Source organism: Bufo gargarizans, chromosome 4 (genome assembly GCF_014858855.1).
Source record: "Bufo gargarizans isolate SCDJY-AF-19 chromosome 4, ASM1485885v1, whole genome shotgun sequence".
NCBI lineage: Eukaryota > Metazoa > Chordata > Amphibia > Anura > Bufonidae > Bufo > Bufo gargarizans.
In genome coordinates, this window is record NC_058083.1 from 476,232,578 (window position 1) to 476,258,809 (window position 26,232).

At 44.6% G+C, this 26,232-nt stretch overlaps 1 protein-coding gene across 1 annotated transcript in view; it reads left to right on the forward strand.

Moving 5' to 3' along the window:
- The window catches only part of SPRED2 (sprouty related EVH1 domain containing 2), an 82,761-nt gene that overhangs the window by 35,970 nt on the left and 20,559 nt on the right, over positions 1–26,232 (forward strand). Inside the window, exons 2-3 of the mRNA XM_044290764.1 lie at positions 12,001–12,175; positions 17,668–17,836. Coding sequence (XP_044146699.1) covers positions 12,001–12,175; positions 17,668–17,836 — 344 coding nt within the window. The remainder of the gene's footprint in view (positions 1–12,000; positions 12,176–17,667; positions 17,837–26,232) is intronic.

Consider the following 26,232-nt stretch of genomic DNA (forward strand, 5'->3'; position numbering starts at 1 on the left):
GTAGAGGATAACTTGCTATAACCGGAGTAACCCTTTTAAAGGGATTCTGTCATGAGATTTGTGCCCTATAAGCTAAACATATGGCCATGTCCGTACTAATAACATGAATCCTAAACTGCCCTTATTAAGCCTGCTTGTGGCTCTATTAGCCCAAAAAACAGTTTTTTATAAGCGGTCACTCACCTACCTAAGGTGTCTAAGGGGTTTTACGTTAATCCAGGGTGTCTGCCCGCACCCCTCGCCGTCTGGTGCCCAGCGCCACCTTCCTCAGCCCCGCCTCCGCAATCCTCCCGTCCCTCTGCTAGATCTGGCGCCTGCGCTCTAGGCTCAGCCTGATGCGTCGCGGACTCCTATCAGCGGCTTAGTTGAGTGAAGTGCGCATGCGCATCAGGCAGGCGAGGGGTGCGGGCGGGCACCCTGGATTAACGTCAAACCCCTTGGACACCTTAGGTAGGTGAGTGACAGCTTATAAAAAACAGTTTTTTGGGCTAATAGAGCCACAAGCAGGTTTAATAAGGGCAGTTTAGGATTCATGTGATTAGTACGGACATGGCCATATGTTTAGCTTATAGGGCTCAAATCTCATGACAGAATCCCTTTTAACTATAGCCAGCTTTTTAGATGTGAAAGACTGGCCACCACTATGACCTCATTTAGATTTAGTTTTTTAGCGGTCTCTATTCCTAAAGTATCGCTATTGGGATCTTTGGATGATGTCCGTTTAGCTCCCACCAATGTTTGCACCCAGAACATGAACAGGTACTTTGCATGTCTGTATGTGGCCCTTGCAGAAGGTGCAGGATTGGAAGGTTTGCTATTACTGCAACATTTTTTTATAGGTTTCCTTTAAAATTTCTTTGCGAGGATCTTCATATACGCTGGAGTCCTCTCCTGCATAGCGGAAACCGGACGGATCAGTTATGCAGGCCATAGACTTCTATTATGACGGAATGAATAATGGAATGCCTCTAAAGGCATGGAATTGCGTTATGGTCCGTGGTAACAGAATCCATAACACAATTCAGTAAATGCCACGACACGAACCGAAAACGAATTTCAAAATATGAAATTTGCTCATCCCTAGTAATGATGATGATGTATGTAAGTGATTGCAATATTAGAGGGAAAGGAGAAGTTTATTGGGGAGATCTGTACAATTGAAAGGAGGCTCTAGGACTCTGTTCGGCCTCGTCTAGCCTGGATACAAGCTGAGATATGGTTGGTCATGGAGGCATACAGGTTCTGTATGGTATCCTGCAGCACATTTGCCCACCGATGTTACAGCTGGAAGTTGGGCGCCCTGCCATGAGAGGCAGCACATGTGTAGACGCAGGATGTCCAGCACATATCGCTGACCTGTTAGTGTTCCTCATATCACTACCACAGGGGTGACTGTCATATGTGACTGCTCCCGAGATCATCACACCAGCAGTTTAATTGGTAGCAGTTTGCAATGAAGCTCCAGCCGGGTGTTACCAGTTGCAGGTGTGTCCCTGCACAGTCTGACATTATCAGTGTTGCCAGTGTCAGACTGTGCAGGGCACAACCACATCTGGACCTTCATTCCAAATTCTAGTAATTCATAACTTCTAGAAGAAATAATAAACCACTGGCACAACATAGTTATTACATATGGATGTAAGTAGTAACTAAAATCCACAGGATAGGGAATAAGTAAGTGCCTGATCGGTGGGAGTCTGACTGCTTGGACCCTCAGTCTCGAGAACCTGGGTCTAGTTCCTTCATCCTGATGGAGCTTCAGGTGAAGCATGGGCCCTGCCGCTCTATTCATTCTCTGTGGGACTGATGGAAATAGCCAAGTGCTTTACTCTGCTGTCTATGGCAGTCCAGCAGAGCGTGGGGTCACAAAACCCCCGTTCTGATGATTGGTGGGGGTGCGACTGCTGTGCCCCTACCAATCAGATATTTATCCCCTATCCTGTGCAAAGCGTAAAGTTTGCATTGTGGCAAAACTCCTTGAAGACCCTTTCACATAGGCCAGTGATGGGCCAAAGGATCTTGTTCTAGATTATTGCCTCATGTAAACATGTCCGCTGTTGATCTCATTATTCAGTCATAAATATGATCGTTTTTCGGCAGCACATCTTTGTGTGAACAGGGACGCGTTGCCAGCAGTATGTAAACTGTGCTAACAATCATTCTTCATCCCCATACCGGAGAGTGACTGCTGCGTTTAAATCTTTGATCGATGTGCTATATATCTTTGAAGAAGGCGCATTGCATGTTGTGCCATGGACAGTGTGGCAGCGACAATGGCTATCTACATGGCATCACAGAAGGAGCATATAATCTAAGCCAGTAATGAATCATCCACACGCCACTCTTTGTTGCTTGAGGATGTAGAATTGTGCTGAGGAAGGAAGCTATATTCTCCAAGATGCGTTTAATGATGGCTGTTACATTGCCGCTAAAGCCTTGTTAATGTCTCCTTCTGTGTTCCTCTGTGAAATCCAATTTAGGCAGGGTGGTGGGTCCCCTAAAGAGACCAGCTGTGTATGGAGACTTTTTAGCAGCACTCCATGGCAATGCTTCATGGGAAATAAAAATATGCAAAGAGGTATCTCCCAGGGAAAGAGAACCATCTAGCGCCACCTTCTGCAAGTGGCACCCTATGAGTCAAAGTCTGACTTTTTACCAAGTCTTGGACCATGACTAGGGAAAATAGCCAAGCCAAATATCCTATTGAGCACTGCCAATAAGTCACCCTACACAGGCGGTCTCTTTAAGGAGAGCCAGCACCCTCTCGGGCATCGCTCTCAGCCAGCCAGAATCCTGCTCTGTACTGATGAGAGGCAAGCACCTGAAACTGCTGTCTACAGATGGATATCTGGCTTGGCTATTTTCCATTGTCATGTTTCAAGGCTTGTTAAAAAGTCGGACTTGGACTCTTCCCTGGGAGATACCTCTTTGCATACTGTGAAATCCTGGACCATTACACTCCAGGACAGGACTTCACTGGGTGTTAGTCAAAGGGTTGAATTTTTTTCTCCATAGAGATCACTAGTTGGTTTGTCAGTTACGGTTTAAGATTCTGAAATGCTGTGTATATCCAAAACCCCTTCCCCCATCACCAATTATATATATTTTTTTCATTTTGTATAGATTTTAGGTCTTTTGTATTCGCTTTTCAAAACACTATTATCTTCATAATCCTTGTAATCCTTGGGGGGGGGGGGGGGTTTGTATCTGTTTAGCAAGCTGTTTCGTGCAGCCCGACATGCAAGAACCTGAATAATGTGCAAGTCATCAGACAACTTTTATAGATGTCTATGCCTCCATGAATTTTCTCTCTCCTATATGGTATTGGAAACTTCCTAATACCGCCATCCCCACACCCACAAAAAACAAACAAACATTGGTCTAGAATTGGGATGCCCAACCTGCGGCCCTCCAGCTGTTGTAAAACTACAACTCCCACAGTCCAAGCATGCTGGGTGTTGTAGTTTTGCAACAGCTGGAGGGCCGCAGGTTGGGCATCCTTGCTCTAGAAAGTATATATAAAATGTTAAAAAGCTGGACCTGCAGGGAAAATGTAGATACAGAAAAATGCTGTTTTACAATACGATCATCAATGATTTTCATAGGAAAGAAAATGTTCTGAAAAGATTAGTTTTTTTGTAAGTCTTAAAAAAGAAATCATAATCATGTGAGTTTAGTACAAGAGATCCATGATCAGATATGAACTGACTGCAACATAAAACACTATGATAGTCAGATCAGGGGAGCGCGGTTGGCTTGGGAGATACTTTAAAAAAAATTAAAAAATCTGGACCGATTACATTAGTGTGAAACGGCCCTAAACCTGTCAAAAGTGCGTTGCAAGGCACAAAAGTGCGTTAAGATATGCTTATGGTATATGTAAGTTTTTTTTGTGTTTTTTGTTTTTTTACTTCTATCACTTATCCTCCTCGTCTCCTACGTGAACTAGAAAATGAAAATAATTCTGCAAATTTGCTCAATATGACAACTTTTTCACTCTAATTTTACTGTCCAGTGTAAAAGGCCAGACACAGACGAGCGAGTTCAGTGCGAGAAACTCGCAGTGTGAGCTCCCGTTCTGACTTCTGCTCCGGACAGGATCGCACAGCATTATAATGATGTATAAGGCTGTGAGACCTGGAATCTATCAGTGTAATATTGTAGATACGTGTCTCACAGAGACACGCAGCCTTATAAATCATTATAATGCTGTGCGATCCTGTCAGGAGCAGAAGTCAGAACGGGAACTCGCACTGCCACACGCTGCTAGTTTCTCGTCTGTGTCTGCCCTTAGGGTGTATATTTAGGCGTAGCTCTTGTGCTGTAGTTCTAGTTGTGCAGCCAAGCATTGCATGGGGAAACTGCACATGGTTTTACCGTTTTATTCATGTGCAGTTCTTGACCGCTACGTCTGAGTATACCGTTACGGAATAGCCACAAATGCTGCAGATTGCAGATTTGCCACATGAAAGGAAACTGCAGTCATGTACAGTACCTGTAACTTGAAAAGACGTATTAACAGTTGTCATCCAGGGCAGCAGCAGCATTTCCACAATGCAATCTACAACCAAAAAACATACCATTTGGATTTCCGGCAGAAATGCTGCGGAAGATCTGCAACATTTCACTTGCATGTGGACATACCCTTAAAGGGTGTCTGTCACCTGTAAATGAAAACCTCTTCCTGTCGGTATGTGCACTTGTCAGCTGATTGTAATGAACTTTTAACTTAAAGGGGTTCTGCAGTTTTTTTAAACTGATGATCTATCCTCTGGATAGATCATCAGCATCTGATCGGCGGGGGTCCGACACCCGGGACCCCTGCCGATTAGTTGTTTGAGAAGGCAGTGGCCCTTGCAGGAGCGTCGTGACCTTCTCACTGTTTACCGCAGAACCAGTGACGTCACGACTAGTATCAATCGACTGGCCGGGGCTAAGCTCTGTTCACTTGAGTGGAGCTTAGCTTCTCCTCGGCCATTGATGCTAATTATGACGTCACTGGGCCTGCGGTAAACAGCGAGAAGGCTGCGGCGCTCCTGCCAGGGCCGTTGCCTTCTCAAACAGCTGATCGGCAAGGGTCCTGGGTGTCGGACCCCCGCCGATCAGATGATGATTTATCCAGGGGATAGATCATCAGTTTAAAAAAACTGCAGAACCCCTTTAATACGTGGGCTTTCTTAGTATATGCAAATGAGCCCCTTGGGGCACTGAGGGTGTTGCCATTGCACCAGAAGCTCCAGTCACTTTCTGTTCTGTTCATCCCCTACCTCCTCTGGAGATGGCACGTGACGAAGGACGGGTGACTCTCCAGGCGGTGTTGCTAGTGTTATTACAGTGCCCCAAGCTCTGTGCTGTCCGGAGACGTGTCCGTCCGCCCAGGCTTACTTGGCGCTTCACTGAACCAGTTCCTGACCTTTCTTTCCAAGCTGCAAACATTGCGCTTAAAGAAGTCTTTCTCCTTTCTGATGTCGTAACATGTCTGTCCTTTCAGCTCTGACAGGTAGCTTTTCTATTAGGCTAATCCTCCTAGACAGGTTATTTTAACCCTTGCCCTGCTGGATACTTCCTAACGACCTAGCTTTTTTTTTTTCTTATGTGAAATAAAAACTTTCTTGAGTCAGGTAAATCTCTCTATGGCCACTTGACATGTTAAACCCCTGCATGCGATTTCTTTCCTATTGCCTATCTAGCACTGATCTATTCTGTAGCTCTGTACTGAGATGGCCGTCGGTCCCATTGTGGGCTCACTGTCTGAATTCCCTGTGGTTTCAATTTATACATGCAACGGTATTTGGCCGAAACCCGGCATTTTTGCCTGAAATCAGACCTCATTGCAGTCAATTGGGATTCAGCAGGGAAGTAGAGGATCTGGTAATGCCAGATCCTGTGAGATCCGGTAAGCTGCCCTGTGCCAAAGCAGCCTGCCGGATCTCTGAATGGAAATATGGGGACGTCCCGACTCTCCCCACACTGCAGAAATCAAAAGATCCGAAAGCTCTGGCAGCAGCTTTCTTCCCTCTGCCCATTCAGAAAATAGGGCTGAGCAAAGCCTGCATGTGTATGAAGGGGTCAGGAGTAGTATTTCGGTTGGACAAGCCCATGGCTGACATCTACTTGAAATGTATGACCCGCTTAAAGGGGTTGATTAAACTTTATATAGTTCTTTAAGTACCCCCACCCAGCAGACCTGTTCAGAGAAGTATACTTACCTGCTTCCCGATGCCTGGTTTGGGCTCCTTGGGTCCACCACTGTCCTCACTGTGCTTTGGTCTTTGCATGTCAACTTCTGGCATGGGCCGCTGCAGCCATTGATTGTCTGCAGTGATGACATGACCCAGCAGTGTTGTGCCAATATATCTGCTTGGCCGAGTGTGCACATTTAGTGAACAGAAAAGGGGAAAATGCCACTGCCTCGAAGAAAAGGATCAGGCATTGAAATCCAACATGCACGATCCTCATCTCCCCCCAACATCAGTCGCTAGGGGAATGTTGGGAGGCCACCATAGACATTAGATGGGCACCAATCTTGTTGGGATTTTGAGATGCAGATCTCATGTGTATAGTGAACTTTAGTCTTCCACCTGTTCTTGAGTCTGATGATGTAGAAGTTTTCGGTTTCTTTTCGGCTAAGCATAGTTAAAAACGTAAGATACCCATACACGTTGTGCTTTGAGTGCGGAGGTGGATATAAGCTGTCAGAGTCCTTCCTTTGATGGTAACAAATGTTCGGCCATGTTGAAATCTAGCTTCTTGGTTCCTCTTCCCTGACATGGGGAGACTCGGGACGCCCCAAACACAATAGGCCGAGTTCACATCTGCGTTGAGCTTTCCGTTCTTTTGATCTGTCAGAAGAACATAAAAGTAAAAAATAAATAAACGTATCCATTATATGCCTCATGCACACGACTGTATGTACTTTGCGATCCGCAAATTGCGAATACTGTCCGTGTTGCATCCACATTTTTTGCCCACCAATTGACTTCTTTGACAATAAGTCCTGTGGTCCACATTTTGCAGCCAACTATAGGATATGTTCTAGCCTTTTGCAGAACAGACATACGGATGCTGACCGCACACGGATCATCCATGTGCTTTCCACATCCGTATGTCTGTTCTGCAAAATATAGAACATGACCACAGACCCGTTGAAGTCAGTGGCCCCGGAAAAAAAAAAAAATGCGGACTACAAAATGTACACAGTTGTGTGCACGAGAACTGATTTTGAGCATTAGTTGTGGTCAGTTCTTTCAGACATTGGTTAGGCCTCATCCACATCTCCGTTAGGAGAGCCAGCAGGCTGTTCTGGCACCGGGCAGCCTGCCAGATCTTCTACTTCACTACCGGATCCCCATGGACTTCAGTGACGTCTGATGGTGATCCTGCCACTTTCCGGCATAAGTGGGGGTTTCATCTAGACAAAAACCCTTGCATGCAACGTTTTTTCTCCAGCCGTCAGCCAGCATTTGCATCGGATCTCCTTAACGAAGATGTGAACGTAGCCTTATTTTTGACTGCCGAAAAAAGTCCTGCTTTACTTTTTCTCCCATCACAAATAACTGATGTATGAATGAACTGACCCAAACTGATACAGACTGACAACAACTGACGCTCAAAATAAGGCTACTTTCACACTTGCGGCAGAGGAATCCGGCAGGCAGCCGGATCTGGCAAAACGTATGCAAACTGATTGCCTTTTAAGACTGATCAGTATCCTGATCCGTCTTAAAAATGCATTGCAAGAACGGATCCGTCTGTCTGTCATACGGACAAACTGATCCGTTTCATTTTTTTTTTCACATTTCCGGACAAACAGACCCGGCATTCCGGTATGTTAAATGCCGTATCCAGTATTCAGGCAAGTCTTCAGGTTTTTTTTATGGCCGGAGATAAAACCGTAGCATGCTGCGTTTTTATCTTTTGCCTGAACAGTCAAAACGACTGAACTGAAGACATCCTGATGCATCCTGAACGGATTACTCTCCATTCAGAATGCATGGGGATATGCCTGATCAGTTCTTTTCCGGTATTGAGCCCCCTAGGACGGACTTCTATGCCGGAAAAGAATAACGCAAGTGTGAAAGTGCCCTAAGACAGATATGTTGGTGTTGGAAATCTCAACATGACGAGATGTGAGCGAGCCCTTAGATGGTTGACTGGTCCCACCTGCTTCCAACTCATGTATACAGGCTTTTTATCTTTTTTATATAGCACTACTATATTCTGCTGCGCTTTACAGACATCAGCATCACACTGTCCCCAATGGGGCTCACAATCTAAGTTCCCTATCAGTATGTCTTTGGCATACCCGGAGGAAACGCACACAAACACGGGGAGAACATGCAGATTAGGGCTGCAGTAAACTATTATTTTTTACGATTAATCGAGTATTCTAATAAGAAAAAATGATTTAATAGACTGTTTTCCTTTATAAAAACTCATCAGACCCCCTGCCATCAGTCCCCAACACCCTTCGTTCTCCCCTGTGAGATCAGCCCAAGTGCATCAGTTCCAGTGCCATCAGCTCTCCCCCACCCCAGTGCCAGCCCCTCCCCCACCACCCCCCTTGGTGCCCACCACTGGGCCACTGTGCTCCGTTTTTGTGCAGAATTGTAAATTTAACCGAACTAGGCAAATTCAAGTAAATTCTGGCAATAGTTTGCTTTCTAGGTCAGGCTGGGTTCACACTATTGAATAGATTGCAATTCGCCGTCCCTTTTGTATTTGTTTACAGAATGAGGACGAGAGCCGTCTGTTGAATCGTGAGCAACCGGAGAATTTCATATGCTTGGTTTAGTGGTGAGTGGAGCAGGGAAAGAGCCAGTTCCCTGCGTTACTTCCGTGATCTGTATGCAGTCTGTATGTTCCTTGCAGTTCTCCACCGCTCTCGGGCAGGGTGACATCTCTAAGCACGCCTTCGGCAATGTTGTTTAGCAGCTGCTTTTACAAAACACTTTTGGTTTCTGTAATCCTTAATTTCCTGCCGTTCTCAATGGGGGAGCATCCCTGTTGTGTACAAAGAGAAAAGCAACTCAATTTGTATGTACAGGGCATGGAAATATGGTGGCAAACACTGGCGGCTGACTGGGCCTTAAAAGTATTTGCGCTACTCCTCTGCCAGGCCCTTTATTTAGGTCACAGTTGACGGACACCCTCTGAATAACACTGATGCCTAGAATCTGATGCTCAGCATGCTCCGAAATCCGTTTCTTTTCCCACTACCTGTGAATGAGGGTAATAAAAAGCTCCATTCATTTGCACCAACTGTCCTTTTGGTGCAGATTTTCTGACAATTACATTCAGTGTTTATATGAACTATAAATCGGACGTTCTGCAGAAACCAGGAGGAGCTCCTAAAGAAAGGAGATGTATAAGGGCGTGTGCATGAAGTCCCTGTGGCCCCTGGGATAGTCGTACAGGAATGGGCACATTCTATAGGTGGGAAGTAACAGGGAATTCCCAGCACAAAAAAATTGCCCTGCTCTGAGTTTCAGGATTTAGCCCCTTTACAACTTTTCCTAACTACTCCCTATGTAGGATACTACGCTACAGCACTATCCTCTAAACCAGCTCTGCAGGGCACTCTAGTACAGCCCCATTCACTAAGGCCTCGTTTACATTTCCGTTAGGGAGATCCGACTGTCAACCAGACAAAAAACAAACAAACGTTGCATTCGACAGGGTTTGTCTGGCCAAAACGCGCCATTTATGCCAGAAAGTGACTGGATCACTGCCTGGCTTTGTTACAGTTGGTGAGGATTCGGCGGTGAAGTAATGAATTCGGCAGGCTGCTCTGTGCCTGAACAACCTGCCGGTTCTCTATAACGGTGATGTGAACATAGCCTCAACCAGCTCTGCAGGTCTCTGCCTACACAGGATGCTATACTACTGCCCCATCTACTAAACCGGCGCTGCAGATCACTGCCTAGCCTACACCGGACACTGTACTACAGCCCCATCCACTAAACCGGCGCTGCAGGTCTCTGCCTACACTGGACACTGTACTACAGTCCCATCCACTAAACCCCCGCTGCAGATCACTGCCTACACCGGACACTGTACTACAGCCCCATCCACTAAACCGGCGCTGCAGGTCTCTGCCTACACTGGACACTGTACTACAGCCCCATCCACTAAACCGCCGCTGCAGATCACTGCCTACACCGGACACTGTACTACAGCCCCATCCACTAAACCGCCGCTGCAGATCACTGCCTACACCGGACACTGTACTACAGCCCCATCCACTAAACCCCCGCTGCAGATCACTGCCTACACCGGACACTGTACTACAGCCCCATCCACTAAACCGGCGCTGCAGGTCTCTGCCTACACTGGACACTGTACTACAGCCCCATCCACTAAACCGCCGCTGCAGATCACTGCCTACACCGGACACTGTACTACAGCCCCATCCACTAAACCGCCGCTGCAGATCACTGCCTACACCGGACACTGTACTACAGCCCCATCCACTAAACCGCCGCTGCAGATCACTGCCTACACCGGACACTGTACTACAGCCCCATCCACTAAACCGCCGCTGCAGATCACTGCCTACACCGGACACTGTACTACAGCCCCATCCACTAAACCGCCGCTGCAGATCACTGCCTACACCGGACACTGTACTACAGCCCCATCCACTAAACCGCCGCTGCAGATCACTGCCTACACCGGACACTGTACTACAGCCCCATCCACTAAACCGCCGCTGCAGATCACTGCCTACGCCGGACACTGTACTACAGCCCCATCCACTAAACCGCCGCTGCAGATCACTGCCTACACCGGACACTGTACTACAGCCCCATCCACTAAACCGCCGCTGCAGATCACTGCCTACACCGGACACTGTACTACAGCCCCATCCACTAAACCGCCGCTGCAGATCACTGCCTACGCCGGACACTGTACTACAGTCCCATCCACTAAACCCCCGCTGCAGATCACTGCCTACGCCGGACACTGTACTACAGCCCCATCCACTAAACCCCCGCTGCAGATCACTGCCTACGCCGAACACTGTACTACAGTCCCATCCACTAAACCTCCGCTGCAGATCACTGCCTACGCCGGACACTGTACTACAGCCCCATCCACTAAACCGCCGCTGCAGATCACTGCCTACGCCGGACACTGTACTACAGTCCCATCCACTAAACCCCCGCTGCAGATCACTGCCTACGCCGGACACTGTACTACAGCCCCATCCACTAAACCGCCGCTGCAGATCACTGCCTACACCGGACACTGTACTACAGCCCCATCCACTAAACCGGCCCTGCAGTCCTTTTAGTCTGAGGATCGGTGAGGCTCTTGACAGATCAAGATGCCATAATAGTCATAGGAAAAACCTATTAAACAGGTTTTCCTCTCATAAGTACCATAGATTAGTAGACTTGAAGTTAGAGCTGTAGCCAAAGTGAAGCCATATTGCTTGCCCATATGGAATTTGCTTTTTAACAGCTGACTATAAAATCTTCACTATGATCTTGATTGAACATGCCAAAAAAATACTCGGTGATCGAGTCTTATTCTAGATACCCTAAGGGGGCATTCTGAGTCATTAGGACGTGGTTCCCCCATAAAAAAAGGACATGGATCAACCAGGACCACGCACGTGCCTATATTACATATGCAGTCTATTTATTTCAGTAGTCTATGGTCTATCATTACATTTGTGGTACATCATCCCATGTATAGTGTATAGGCTGTTTTTGGTGTATTTTTTTTTTTTTTTATGTGAACCAGTACAACTGTTTAATCGTATGTTATCATAGGGATACATCATGGATGGGGTTGCCAGTTGAATATTTTCATGGTGGTGCCTGTTGCCATGTGCCAGCCTACATGGCATAGAAACCATAAACTTGTATTCTAAGTGCATTGTTTTATTACGCGTGCATTTAGGGCTTTTATCTGTGCACCATGTATCTGCTGTGAGTGTTTGTTCCCTGTTGCTTATTTTAACCTTTTTTCTTTTTTTCCTCTGTTCAATAGTGACAACTACATAGTGCGTGTGAAGGCTGTGGTTATGAGCAGAGATGACTCCAGCGGGGGTTGGTTACCACATGAAGGCGGCGGAATCAGTCGGGTTGGAGTCTCAAAAGTGTACCCAGAAGGCATCGGAAGAAGTGACTTTCTCATTCATGGAGAACGAATAAAAGATAAATTGGTAATAAAAACTATTTTATTTTTGTGGTCATACCATTTAGATGGCCTTTATGTATATGACTGCTGCCTTCCCCTAAGGCCTCTTTCACACTACCGTTTTTTGTTTCCGTTTTGCGGGCCGTTTTTTGCGTTCCGTATACGGAACCATTCATTTCAATGGTTCCGTCCAAAAAAAAGAATGTACTCCGTATGCATTCCGTTTCTGTTTTTCCATTCCGTTCAGAGATAGAACAAGTCCTATTATTGCCCGCAAATCACGGTCCATGATTCAATTCAATGGGTCCGCATCCGTATGATTTCCGTTCCGTTTTTTATGAACCATCTATTGAAAATGTTATGCCCAGCCCAATTTTTTCTATGTAATTACTGTATATGCCATACGGAAAAACGGAACGTAAACAGAAACACAACGGAAGCAAAAAAAAAAACGGATCCGTGAAAAACGGACCGCAAAACACTGAAATCGACATACTGTAGTGTGAAAGAGGCCTAATACTGTGAGACTTTTTTTGTTGTGCTTTTTGCAATAGTTTCCTTCTGTGTCCAAATCAAACATAGTTATACATTTTTGGCAGCGCTTGCTCACTGGCTGCAGTTGTATCCTGTTCAGGGAGCATAGCAGAGCGGTTTCATAACACACTATTGTGTGTGATAATAGAAATGTACGCTGAAAAGGCGCTGAAGTAAAATAAAACGGTCTGTTAAGTAAAGCATCCAGGAGGACATAGGCCCTTTAATTACTACCTTCTGCTTGTGAGAAGGCTAGGACTCCCAGAGTAAACCAGGGGCCGCTTTATTCCTTTTTCCCTGACTTGGGTGTAAGCTAGGTTGTCTTCGTGAGAAATGTAAGACCTCTTTCGCACATCCGTGAATCACGGACTGCACACCTGCCCATTGATTTTAATGTGTTGTGGAAAGACCACGGAGACATGCACTGCTTTGCAGACCAAACGCACCCATTGGAGTCTACAGGTCACTGATAACCATGGCATCTGTGTTCTGTCAGTGATTTTCACGGACCTCTGGTAGATGTCCTGTAATTTTCAGCCTAGCCATGTTCGTGGCATAAGGATGAAAAAACGTTCTCCACCGCTGACCATCTTGCCACGCATGTCATCGCAGAGGTGTGAATGAGGCAGCGGCTCGAAAGGCGTATTAGACGGAGTGACTATCGTTTGAACTTTCATATAATCATTTGCATTTGACTAGCGCTTTCCGGACTGCTGCATTTTAGCGCTTTGCTCCAGTGTCCGGGGGAGATATGTTCTGACGTGCAAAACTTCTTGTAGGTTTAACCAATTGCTCGTAATACCGGCGCAGATCGTGGTGTGAGCACTTTACCCACTGGCGCTGCCGGTTTACAGGCTCTGCCTCCGCTTTCTATCATTGCTGGAGGAGCACAGTGCTTCGCTGATCGTTCCTGCTTCTTCCTTATGAAAATAACAATTATCCATGAAAGGGGTCAGAGTTATTAAAAAAAAAAAAAAAACTCTCCAAAAGCCACTAAATGTCATAAAAAAGTAAATAATAATTGAGCCTATACTGACCTGTTATTCCCTCGCCGTTTCCACTGCTGCAGCTCCGGTCATCCTCACAGAGCTTGTGTACAAGGCTGCAGCAGTGACGTAGCTGTCTGGCTGCAGTGGTCACGTACCGCTATCACTGGCCTCAGATGTTTTGGGCCATATACGGATGAGACTAGCGATTTTATCTGAAGCGGTCACACCTGTCATCGCTGCAGCCAAATCATTACAATATGGTGGCAAGGGCACTGGAACAGATGGTTCGGCGTAGTGAATGTCATTTTAATAGTATTGTAATATACTCTGCCATTTATTCTTTTAACTCTGCTAACCCCTTTTAAGGCATTTGACATACACATCAGGACGTACATCTGACTTATAGGTCGGATTCACGGAATGGTATGCTCCCAGACTACAGCCGTAAAGCATGCTGTATACTGACACATACCAGCCCAGTGGACGCTACAAGGGTACTCTGAGTATTTCCCATACCATTTCCCAGCGCATATGCAGAACCTATCCACTGACCTAAATCTGCACTATATATCTTGTTTTTGTGCGTTTTTTTTTTTTTAATGGAATTTTGGGTGCAGGATTGATGCGGATTTTCCGCAGTTATCATCCACTTAAAAAGGTCAAATCTGCACAAGAAAAAGTTACATACAGCAAATTTCACAATCCACACGGCAGGTAAATTTTTGCAGCAAAGTGTAAAAAAAAAAAAAACTAATTGTCTTAATGTTTCTGCAATCTCATACACGTTACTGCTACTGTATTACACTGCGGTTTTTGCCCACAAAAATCTGCGTGGAAAAGTAATCAGCGCATTGTGCTGGTAGCCTTAGTGTTTTCCAGGATTGTCCTATTTGAGTCGATGTTCAGGAGTCTGACGGCTCGCTAGCGAGGGTCGTTATTGCTGCAGGCCGGCCCGGGAACGGTACTGGATACTAAATAAAAAAAAACTTCTCACTACGAGTGTCCTCTGCTAAAGGTGGATTTGGACATGCCGATATTCGGGAATGAACACTCAAAGCGCAACACTCGTTCGTCGGGTGAAGTGATCATTAGTGTCCGCACATAAATGACTGTTTCTGGGCAGCAGATTGTGCGGTCTAAACAGCGATTTGCTGCCCCGGAAGCAATGCAGCCGTATGAGGGCGAGCGATCGCAAAAGCGATTCCTGTTCCTCATACTGTGGAGGTGATCACTACATGTAAATGCAGCGCTTCACCCCCAATGAACAAGCAGCCGACTGTCGGGAAGGAACGCTTCGAAGTAGGACTGCGGCTAGTTATAGACGAGTAACGCGCTGCGTGTGTAAGCGGGATTCCCTGCGTGATCCTGCTGCTCTGACAGGATCACACAGCATTTTAATGATTTATAATGCTGTGTGTCCCTGCTAGAATCGTTCTGACATAATGCTGTCAGTGTAATTCAGTATATACAGGTCTGGCAGGGTCGCAGCACACGGTATTATAAATCTTTCTAATGCTATGAGATCCTGTCCGAGGAGCGGCGGTCAGAAGAGGGAATCGCGCTTACACACGCAGTGCGTTTCTCGCATTGAACTTGCTTGCTATAACTAGCCTTAAGTATAATTCTGCCAGCAGGATTATGCATGTATCCGAGTTATACACACCCTAGGTGTGTCCTGCTGTTGAACCCTAAGGGCGAGTGATTTTGGCTTGACACACCCCACCTATAAAATCCTTTATTTAGTAACCTAACCTATAGCTTAAGCAAGTTTTTTTCTTTTTTTTTTTTTTTTGCCTGTAGCAATTCCCCGCTCCTGTATGTCGGTTTCTTTCTTTCTTGCTTTCTCGCACTGCCATTTATTTTATGATTTAACATGCTACTTACCGTACTAGAGACGTGGGGGAGGGGGGGGGGCTCCCGCCAGGGTGCAGTCGTCATTTTATGATCATGGGGGTCTGAACCCTGGGGCCCCCAACGATCCTAAGAATTATTAGTAAGTAGCACTCCGACCACCAGCAGTTTAGGGCACTTTGAATGACGCTGAGTTGCGGTTTCCCTGCACAGTGGGTGGTCAGTGTGCCACTGCAAATGGACCATAGCGCTGAATCATTCTCGGGACCCCCCCAATCGAAAAGTAATGGCATATCCTAGAAATATGCAATAATTGTAGGAGACGATAATGACCCTTTAAGGGTCCGACAGACATAATTTACTGCGAATTCTTTTTTTAGCTGGGATTTTCTCAAAACGTTAGAAATGCTTATTTGTAATGGGGTCACCTAGATAATACCGCACACATGGTTTACCAGGCTGGGAACAATTTGACAGGATTACATGTTCCTATCTTTGCAACACTGAGCCATGCTTTGTGCTTTATTTTGGGGGCGTTACATTATGATCACGCTACAGTAATGACAATTGGTCAGGATTCGTTCCTTTCCGATGGATTTCCTTTTGGTGAATTTTTGCTTCATTATTAGGATTGCAGATAATGCAGTTACTCACAATACCGAGAGAAACACCACGAGAAATTAGATTCCCTGTCCTGGCACCATTGTTAGAGTATAGGTACAGTGTATAGTGGTCTGTTCTCCATGAGAAGAGGGGCTGTCATGTGGACAATGGACATCAGCTCACTAGAACTCATTGGTTGCTCTGCTATCTCTATTCATGTAATACAGATTTATACATTTCACTTTCAGTAGGAGAAATGTTTAGTTGACCCGTGCTAGTTGTTTTATGGTCATGTATGTAATGTATTGATGGTGTCATCCCCGCATGCTCTTTTAAAGGGTTTCCCAGGACTTTTATACAAATGGCCTATCCTTTGGATATAGGTCATCAGTATCTGGTGGGGGTAGGACCCACCCACCAATCAGCAGTTTGAGAAGGCACCAACGCTCATAGTGGCACCGTGGCCTTCTCTGTGTAGCCATGTGAATCCACATTCATTGGCCACGTGGCTTGGGTGCAGCTTATCCCCAGTGTACGGCGCTCTGCTTGGTGAGCTGAGCGAAGGCCGCAACACTACTGCGAGCATCGGTGCAGCTGATCGATGGGGGTCCTGGGAGTTGGACCCTCGCCAATCCAGAAGGTCTGTCATTAGTATAAAAGTCCAGGAAAACACTTTTAAAACATGCACACACGTTGATAAATGTTTTGGTAGTAATCATTATATCCCTAACATCTATGCTAGATATCCTTACAAGGAACTGAAAAGTCTTACCAGTGATGTTCTTCTGGAGCACCCGCTTTGTACAGTATTGTATTCTAAGTTGGTTATATATTCTGCTTAATAAAGTGACTTGAGAATTTTTGGGGATTGTATGATATGGAGTTAACCATGAAAAATGTGTGCCTATTGCCCCTCTAATCACCTGGAGTACCTGATTATTCTGTTCCTCATGTCCCCGACGGTGTCCTTAATTGCCTCCTCCAGTGGTTTTATTCTCAAAAAATGTAATTTATAGTGTACCTAAACCTTTGTTGAAAGCACAAAGGGGCAGAAGAGCTGCTCAAAGCATCTGGCTTTTCAGGCTCATGGAGTACAGATTCCAAATACTTTCCCTTATACTTTCTATGGCTCTGTAGTCCACATGTTTTAAGAACAGAGCTGATGAAAGCCAAAAAAGTCGAGAGCGATCTTAGCAGGGCTTCTGTGTTTTCATCAAAAGTTTTGCTACCCTTCAATCACTGCCGGTGCCATATTTTAATGGAATTGGTCACCATGATCCTGGACTATTATCTGCAGTAATGCCTGATTAGTGCTGCACATAAGAGGTCCAAATCATCAATGTTGAGAACCCCTTTAAGATTCAGAATACCTTCTCTTGCTCCTGATAGACACCTTTCGCAATATGCATTTTGAATAGCAGTATTGACCGATCAATTGTTCCTATCCTTATTTTCTCTAGACTGGAGATGTCCGGTGACTGTAAAGTTCGCCTTTTTTTTTTTGTCTCATTGATTTGCCTCTTTCTTATTAATCTGCTAGGTGTTGCTGGAATGCTACTTAAAGAAGGACTTAGTGTATCAGAAGGCAACTCCAACTTTCCACCACTGGTCTGTTGACGACAGGAGGTTTGGTCTCACCTTTCAGAGTCCTGCTGATGCACGAGCCTTTGACAGAGGAGTACGCAAGGCGATTGAAGACCTCACAGAAGGTAATGTAACTTAAGACCTGCATTCCTGCTATTCTTTGCCTTGGGGTGTGGAACTTGCACGATCCGTCACATTCCACGGATCATTTTTCATGCTGCTGATACTAGAAAAACCCTAAAGCTGGATGAACGTTGGCAGGCAAAGAAAGGATGACTTTTTTTTTTTTCTTCTAATTTCGGCCCAGGTTGTCTGTTGTGTGTATGACGAAAGGAGAAAGTAAACACAAACCCCTCGAGGATGGGGAACGAACCGGGCATTAATCTGCCAATTAATCTCTTCTCTTGCCAGTGCTGAGTGTTAAGACCATAAGTGTACCGCCAGTATGGAAGTACACAAGCTCGGGTATTATATGACATCCCCTTATTTACTTAAGCTGAATAGTTCCTGCTATGAGCAAGTTCTGTCTACAGCTGGAGAAGGACGGCTCCGGGGCAAATATATCCTCAGCCTGAGAAAAATACTTAACGTCATCTTCCATTGGCACATTTTTCATACAGATTTCCGCACGTATTCCCATAGTTTTCAGTGGAAAAATCTTCACTGCCCTTCATAAGGCTGCAAAATTTTCCACCGTGAATTTGAAATCTGCATCGTGAAAAATAAAGCTGGTACGTGTTACCATAAAGCGAATTCTGCGCGGAAACTGTGGTTTGTGGCCACGTGTGGATTAACCTTATTGCACGGGCCTCCGCCGGTACTCTAACTCCTATTGTAGTCAAGCTACGCTGCTTCTGTAACACCTGTGGAGGCGACGAGATGGGACAACTACGTTAAAGGGGTTTTCCCGGAGTTCAATATAGATGGCCTATCCTCAGGGTAGGTCACCAATATGTGATCAGTGGAAGTCCAACTATCGCCACCCCTGTTGATTAGCTGTTTGAAGCTAACGCACATGTGGCTGCTGTGGTTTGTAGCCACATGTGGATTATCCTTGCATGGGGCCATGACCAACTGCAAATCCACAGCAGATATCCAATTATCAGCCTTAGGCCCATTTCACACGGGCGAGTATTCCGCGCGGATGCAATGCGTGAGTTGAACGCATTGCACCCGCACTGAATCCCGACCCATTCATTTCTATGGGGCTGTTCACATGAGCAGTGATTTTCACGTATCATTTATGCGTTGCTTGAAAATCGCAGCAAGCTCTATTCTGTGCGTTTTTCACGTAACGCAGGCCCCATAGAAATGAATGGGGTTGCGTGAAAATCGCAAGCAAGTGATTTTCACGCACGGTTGCTAGGAGACTATCGGGATGGAGACCCGATCATTATTATTTTCCCTTATAACATGGTTATAAGGGAAAATAATAGCATTCTGAATACAGAATGCATAGTACAATAGCGCTGGAGGGGTTAAATAAAAATATATAAAAAATGTAACTCCCCTTAGTCTACTTGATCGCGAAGCCGGCATCTCCTTCTGTCTTCATCTTAGCTGTGTGGAGGAACAGGACCTGAGGTGACGTCACTCCGGTCATCACATGATCCATCACCATGGTAAAAGATCATGTGGTGGATCATGTGATGACCGGAGTTAAATTTTTTTATATATTTTTTTTTTTAACCCCTCCAGCGCTATTGTACTATGCATTCTGTATTCAGAATGCTATTATTTTCCCTTATAACCATGTTATAAGAGAAAATAATGCAATCTACAGAACACCGATCCCAAGCCCGAACTTCTGTGAAGAAGTTCAGGTTTGGGTACCAAACATGCGCGATTTTTCTAACACGAGTGCAAAACGCATTACAATGTTTTGCACTAGCGAGGAAAAATTGTGCGTGTTCCCGCAACGCACCCGCACATTTTCCCGCAACGCCCGTGTGAAAGAGGCCTTAGACTGCTGAGGATTCCACATACCTTACAGTAGCTAATTTTGTACTTCCATACCAGAAATACATGGTTAACCTATAGGTGGGTAAGTTTGATCTCTGGATGAAATATTTGAAGGTTTTCTTAGATATAATATCCTGGAGTATCTCTACAATAACACTGCATCAGCATGGTTTATGAGGAATCTGTCCTGTCACACTAACCTGATCAGTTTCTAGGAGAAGGTTAAGTTCCAGACTAGACCAGGGTAATGCCGTGGATGTTGTGTATCTAGACCTTTTGAAGTCGTTTGATACTACACCACCAGGTTGGTACATATATTAGGGATGATGGGATTAGGTTTGTGTAACTAAGGGTGGTTATTAATGGTATAGCCTCAGAGTGGGTCACCAGTGGGGTGCCACAGGGGTCAGTATTCTTTTTAATATATGTATTAGTGAACTTGTATAAGGCTACCATGGTAGAATTTCAGTCCTTGAAGATTATACTAAGCTCTGCAGTGTAATCCACACGGAGGAGGATAGTATGACATTGCAGAGAGATTTGGGGTAGCTGAAGGCATGGGCGGAGAAATGGCAAATGAAGTTCATTGTGGATAAATGTAAATTCATGCGCTTGGGCCAAGGAAACATTAAACAGTAAAAAACACTGGAAAACTGACACTGAAAATGACTTGTGGGTATTGGTGGACAGTAAGACTTTAGCTTAATGACCAATGCCAGGCAGCTGCTGCCAAGGCAAAAAAACACATGGGACACCTCAAAAGAGGTCCAAAAGCTAATGGCAAGAACGTAGTTTTTTTGTGTATGAGAAGGACATAGATGAACTAGAGTGGACACAGAAGAAGGCAACCAAGGTCATTAAAGAAATTGGTTAATTGCAGTGTCGAGGTAGGTTTTGAAACTTGGGTTTGATTACTCTGTAATTAGATCACCCTAAGCTATGAATGGATAACATAGAGGTCTTTCTTTTTATATCTATGCCTGTAACCATGACAAAAGGGAATTCTCTATGTGTAGAGGAAAGAAAGTTTCATCATCAACATAGATTGGGAATATTTAGGGCCTGTTCTTAAGGACACCGCGGCAAAATTCCACTGGTGGTGTCTTCCTCCAATGTCTCTTCTTGGAGCTGTGCCTGGACAGATGTCTGCTTGCGGTTTTGCTCCTTTCAGTGGGCGCAAGCAGTTCCATGGCTTTCACAGTGAATAATTGTGGTGGTTTCTGCCACTGAGTACGCAATGGATTTTGGCAGCGTTAAAATCTGCTGTGTGAACGTACCCTTACTGTAAGATTACTAAGTCTAGGCAGCTCTCTGCCATGTATTGATGGCCGATTCATTGAACAAGGTCGAATGTAAAAAAATTGTGCCGGTTAGGAGTCGCAGATTACTGAAGACGGGAAGTTGATTTAGTCTAATAAAGTCGGGAAGGTATTTTTTATCCAAGACTATAAAATGTCCCCCATATGCCAGGCCCCTTACAATGAATATACTTACCTGGCTCCCCGTGCCGCTCTTGGTACTCGCACGGCGACTTGCTGCTTCTCCCCATGTGCGGATGAAAACCTCCAGTGACGGGGAGGGGGTCTTTGGGAGCAGCCAGTGGCAGACGGGGACAAGCCTCCCTAGCATCACCCACGCACGGGGAGCGGCCCGGCATATGGGGGAGCATTTTATTGTCTTGGATAACCCCTTTTAATATGGGACAGTTGGCATCCACCTCCATAGAGGTGTTTTTTTTGCCCTGGACTTGATGGTCCTGTGTCTTTTCCTAGGCTTACCAAAAATTACAAGAAATTAACTATTGTTTGAATGAAGGTTTTATGATATACTTATTTTTAAAGAATTTTAAGTGGTTATTTTAAATTTTCCATGCCACTATTTATAGTTTAAAAAAATCCTGCAGCTTTCGTACTGGCCACTAGGCCTAATTATAGGAGCCACTTCTTCATCTGTACACATCACTTTACTGCAGTTATCTGCTTATGGTTACAAGCAGGATTAGAATGGCAGATATCACCTATATATACATACTTTTTAAGGCCACTCACATGTTTTCGGTGCAGAAAAACTGCAGCGTATTACAGTACCATCAAAGTGTATGAAATTCTACTAATCTCATGCATACTTTTAGAATTTTTTTTCTGTGCCGAAACTGACCTGCCACGCGGATTTCACATTAAATAGCATGTCAATTGTGTTTGAGGTTTTAGATTTCACTCCTTTACAATGGAAGGGTGAGATCTGCTGCAAAACGGCATCAAATCCGCACCAAAAAACACATTTAGACATTGCAGATGTTGGTGCGAATATGCTGCACAAATGCACATAAATCCGCACGGGAATTCGTGTGGATCTTATGTGCTCTTACCTGCAATGTAAGGAAATACCCAGAAGTTTTTCTAGCTGTAGGCAACTTTTTTACTTTTGGCCACTATTGCACGGTACGGCCTCATGCACACGACTGTTTTTGTGGTCCGCATCCGAGCTGCAGTTTTGGCGGCTCAGATGCGAACCCATTCACTTCAGTGGGGCCGCAAAAGATGCGGACAGCACTCAGTGTGCTGTCCGCATCCGTTGCTCCGTTCCATGGCCCCGCAAAAAAAATATGGCATGTCCTATTCTTGTCCGTTTTGCAATGCAAAGGATGAGACCTGGGGCATATCCATGTTAAAATCCACAGCAAAATCAGCAAGTAACACATGGATTTGGTGCAGAAAAGCAGGGGAAATCCACACAGAAATCGGCATAAGCTTCATGTTGTGTGCATGTAGCCTAGGAGACACGTGCCACAGTAGTGATCTGCCGTTTAGGACACGTCACCGCTCGGGCCAGTCATTGGCATGCCTGGGAAGCATCGCTGAGAGGAGCCTCTGGGCTGCACCGAGCGGTGGGGAGCAGGCAAGTGAATTTCTTTCTTTAGGCACTGTGCAGTATTGGTGAAAAGTTGCTACCTAAAGCTGGCATATCCCTTTAATGACTTAAAGGGGTTTTTCCATGATTAATGTAAAAAAATGAAAATCGGACATCACCTAGAACATGACAATCTCTTTCTAACAAAGCCAGAACCAGCCCTGTTCCTCACATGGGTCCAGAGATCTCCCCATTTATTGCTCTGCTAAATTTATTTCAAGCTGGTATCTCAAAGGGAGTGTCCTTTCTCATGGGGCTTGTCTTTCTTTAGCTCTCTCCCTATCACAGCTCAGGAGCCCGTGAAGGATGAAACTGAGCATGTGCGGCCTTCTCAGTGAGCCGGACAAAGAAATAAGGAAGAAAAAAAAAAAAAACAGCAGGTGGCGCTATACAGATATATTTTAACTAAGTAGCTATCATTTTTTACATGCAATTACAAAAGTATTCAGATCCAGGTGCTGGTTTGAAATCTAGAATATTTTTCATGGGACAACCCCTTTAAAGCGGCTCTGTCACCAGGATCAACCCTATTAACCAGACATACTGCCTGGTAGGGCTCATCATGCTGATTAAAACTGTACCTTTATTTTGTCTGTATGTTAAACGGCTGCAGAGATATCTGCGTTTTTATTCATATGCAAATTAGCAATTTGAGCACTCAGAGGCGGGGCTGAATATTCTAAGCACTGCTCTGTAACACCCCCTGTGCTCTGCACGCGCCCCCCTCCCCTTGATTGATGGGGCTATATATGCTAACTCATGGCCCTCCAGATGTTGCAAAACTACAACTCCCAGCATTCCCTGATAGCTGCAGTATGCCCAGGCATGATGGGAGTTGTAGTTTTGCAACAGCTGGAGGGCCACGAGTTTGACATCCCTGTGCTAAGGGGAGGGCTGTGACCTGGCTTATACATATCTACTGTATCTATGTGTATTATACACACTCTACTATAGCTTCACCCAACTGAGATCTACTCAAAAGCTAATCTACATATTACTGCTGTGTTCACAGGCAGAATGTATTATACAGACACCAGTCATATGTGATAGCTGATAAGCATAGAAAAGCAAGCATCTCTACGTGGTAATGCTAGTGGTATAGTGGTCGGCCTTGAGTATAGACATCCTTGGTTCAAGTCCCGGGAGAGAGATACATTTTTATTTATTTTTTCTCTCTATTTTTATTTTATTCAAAACCATATTAAAAGGTTATGCTATAATATATAATAATAATGCCTTACTATACTGAGAATAGTGTTACTGCTTTATTCATAGACACAATACATGATTATGAAGAAACCAGTAATATTTATTAGCTTTAAAAATAAAAAATAAAACTTTATTCCCAATGTAATAAGGACATAGACTTTTCTTATGGAATAAATGTGGAAGAAAAAAAAATACCTGATGAAAAAAACTTCACATTCTCTCCTAAGATCTGTCCGTGAACATAGCAGTAATATGTAGATTAGCTTTTGAGTAGATCTCAGTGTGGTGAAGCTATAGTACATAGTGTGTATAATACACATATATACAGTAAACATGTATAAGCCAGGACCAAGCTCTGCCCTCAGCATATCTAGCCCTGTCAATCAAGGGTCGGGGAGCGTGTGCAGAGCACAGGGTGTGTTACAGAGCGGTGCTCAGAATATTCAGCCCCACCTCTGAGTGCTCAAAGTGCTCATTTTCATAATGAAAAAAACTGCTGTTTATCAAACAGATAAAAGAAAGGTACAGTTTTAATGAGCATGATAATATATCGCTTATTGTGGCATCTCTTCCCCGCGATGAAGTGTTTTCAAATTAATGGAGATGCTGGTTTACTAAACGTCCAAATTCGTTACTCAGCTATTGGCGGAGGACGAGTTGGAGTCAAGGTCATTGTGGTTTTTTTTGTTAGTTTTTTTAAACTCTTTATAAATGAGCCAAAGGACTTGAATGCGTTTCTTTCCGATTAGCAATTTCATGTTCAAACCTAATGTTACATCAATGCTGGACTTGGTCCTCTTTTTCCATTGCATTCAGTTTCTGATTAAAATAGTCAGTCTACTTTAATGATCCAGAGCAGCTGACACAGTACAAGGGAATCTGTCAGGCTGAACATGGTGTCTGAGCTACAGGCAGCATGTTATAGAGCAGGAGGAGCTGAGCAGATTAATAGAGTTTTATGGGAAAAGATTCAGTAAAACTTGTATTTTATACATCTAAATTCCTGCTTATTCTGGGCTTTGAAGTCCGGAAGGCGGTCCTATCAGTGATTGACAGCCTTCCCTCTATGACTGTGTATACAGAGATAGCTGTCAATCACTGATAGGACCGCCTCCTGGACTTCAAAGCCCGGAATGAGCAGGAATTTAGATGTATAAAATACAAGTTTTACTGAATCTTTTCCCATAAAACTCTATATCAATCTGCTCAGCTCCTCCTGCTCTATAACCTGCTGCCTGCAGATTATTTCACATTTTCATGGTAACAGGTTCCCTTTAAGTGGACCCACCAGTCCAAACCTAAAATATGACTATACACAACACATGTTTAGTCATAGAGACAGCAAACAAAAGATGGTACGTGGAAGTCACATTGGCTGCACACACAAATGTCTACTCAAAAACCTTTGAACAAAAAACACAGACAGAAAAGGTAAAAGTGCTTAAAATCATAAAAAGTGCATCACATAAATCCTGGGAATGGAAACATTGCTTACAAGTTGCAAAGACCCAGACTTGGCCACATGGGACTCATAGATAAAGTGCCAAAAAAGATGCTAAAAATCACAAAATACATTCATTTCACCCATAAAATGGTACTATCTTCATGGAACCTGCAAGGCCCTGGGATTCATGCCACTTCTACTTCATTATCTGCAATTTCTTGATGTTGCAGCTCAGCACTCTCACAGCCCCTATGTCAGGGATGTCACTCATGGTGCTCCAGCTGTTGTAAAACTGCAACTTCCTTCAAGCCTAGACAGCCCACAGCTATCAGGGCATGCTGGGAGTTGTAGTTTTTCAACAGCTGGAGGGTCACCAATTTGACATCCCAGCCCTATGTCATCAGTGCTGGTCCATCAGTAGGTCAGGTGTCTTAAACTTTTGCTCTGTGCGGAGAAGTCTTCAACATTATAGATTTATAACCAAAATGGACGGTTTCTAACAGCGTGACAGGCTTTGAGCACCTTTTTCTCCGTTTTATGCTCCCCATAGTCTGATGACCGATCCTTTGCTACTTTTTGACTCTTCACATTTATAGGTTCTTTTTAATTGCCCTTTATAGTCCCTTTTTTTTTTGTTACATACATTAGATGTTTTATGCACAGCTACACACTTTGTTGTTAACAATGCAAAACTGTGCTTGACAAGTAAAGCGATAGGTTTAGGGTGGAAGGCCGAACGCGATCCGATTCCTGCAGCATGCGCGAACACACCATGAGAAGACGAGGCAGAAGTGACTTGTGTTATTTGGGTGTGCTAGGCAGTATGCATTTACTTGCCCTACAGGTATACTGTTCGTAGTTATATATCGAGAGCGATTACCACACCCCAGTTTCATAAGGGAAAGGCTCTTTCCTGAATTAACTTTGCGTAGTTTATTATTATTAAATTGTTATAATAAACCATAGAGTCTTACATGTACTGTTTTTTATTTTTTT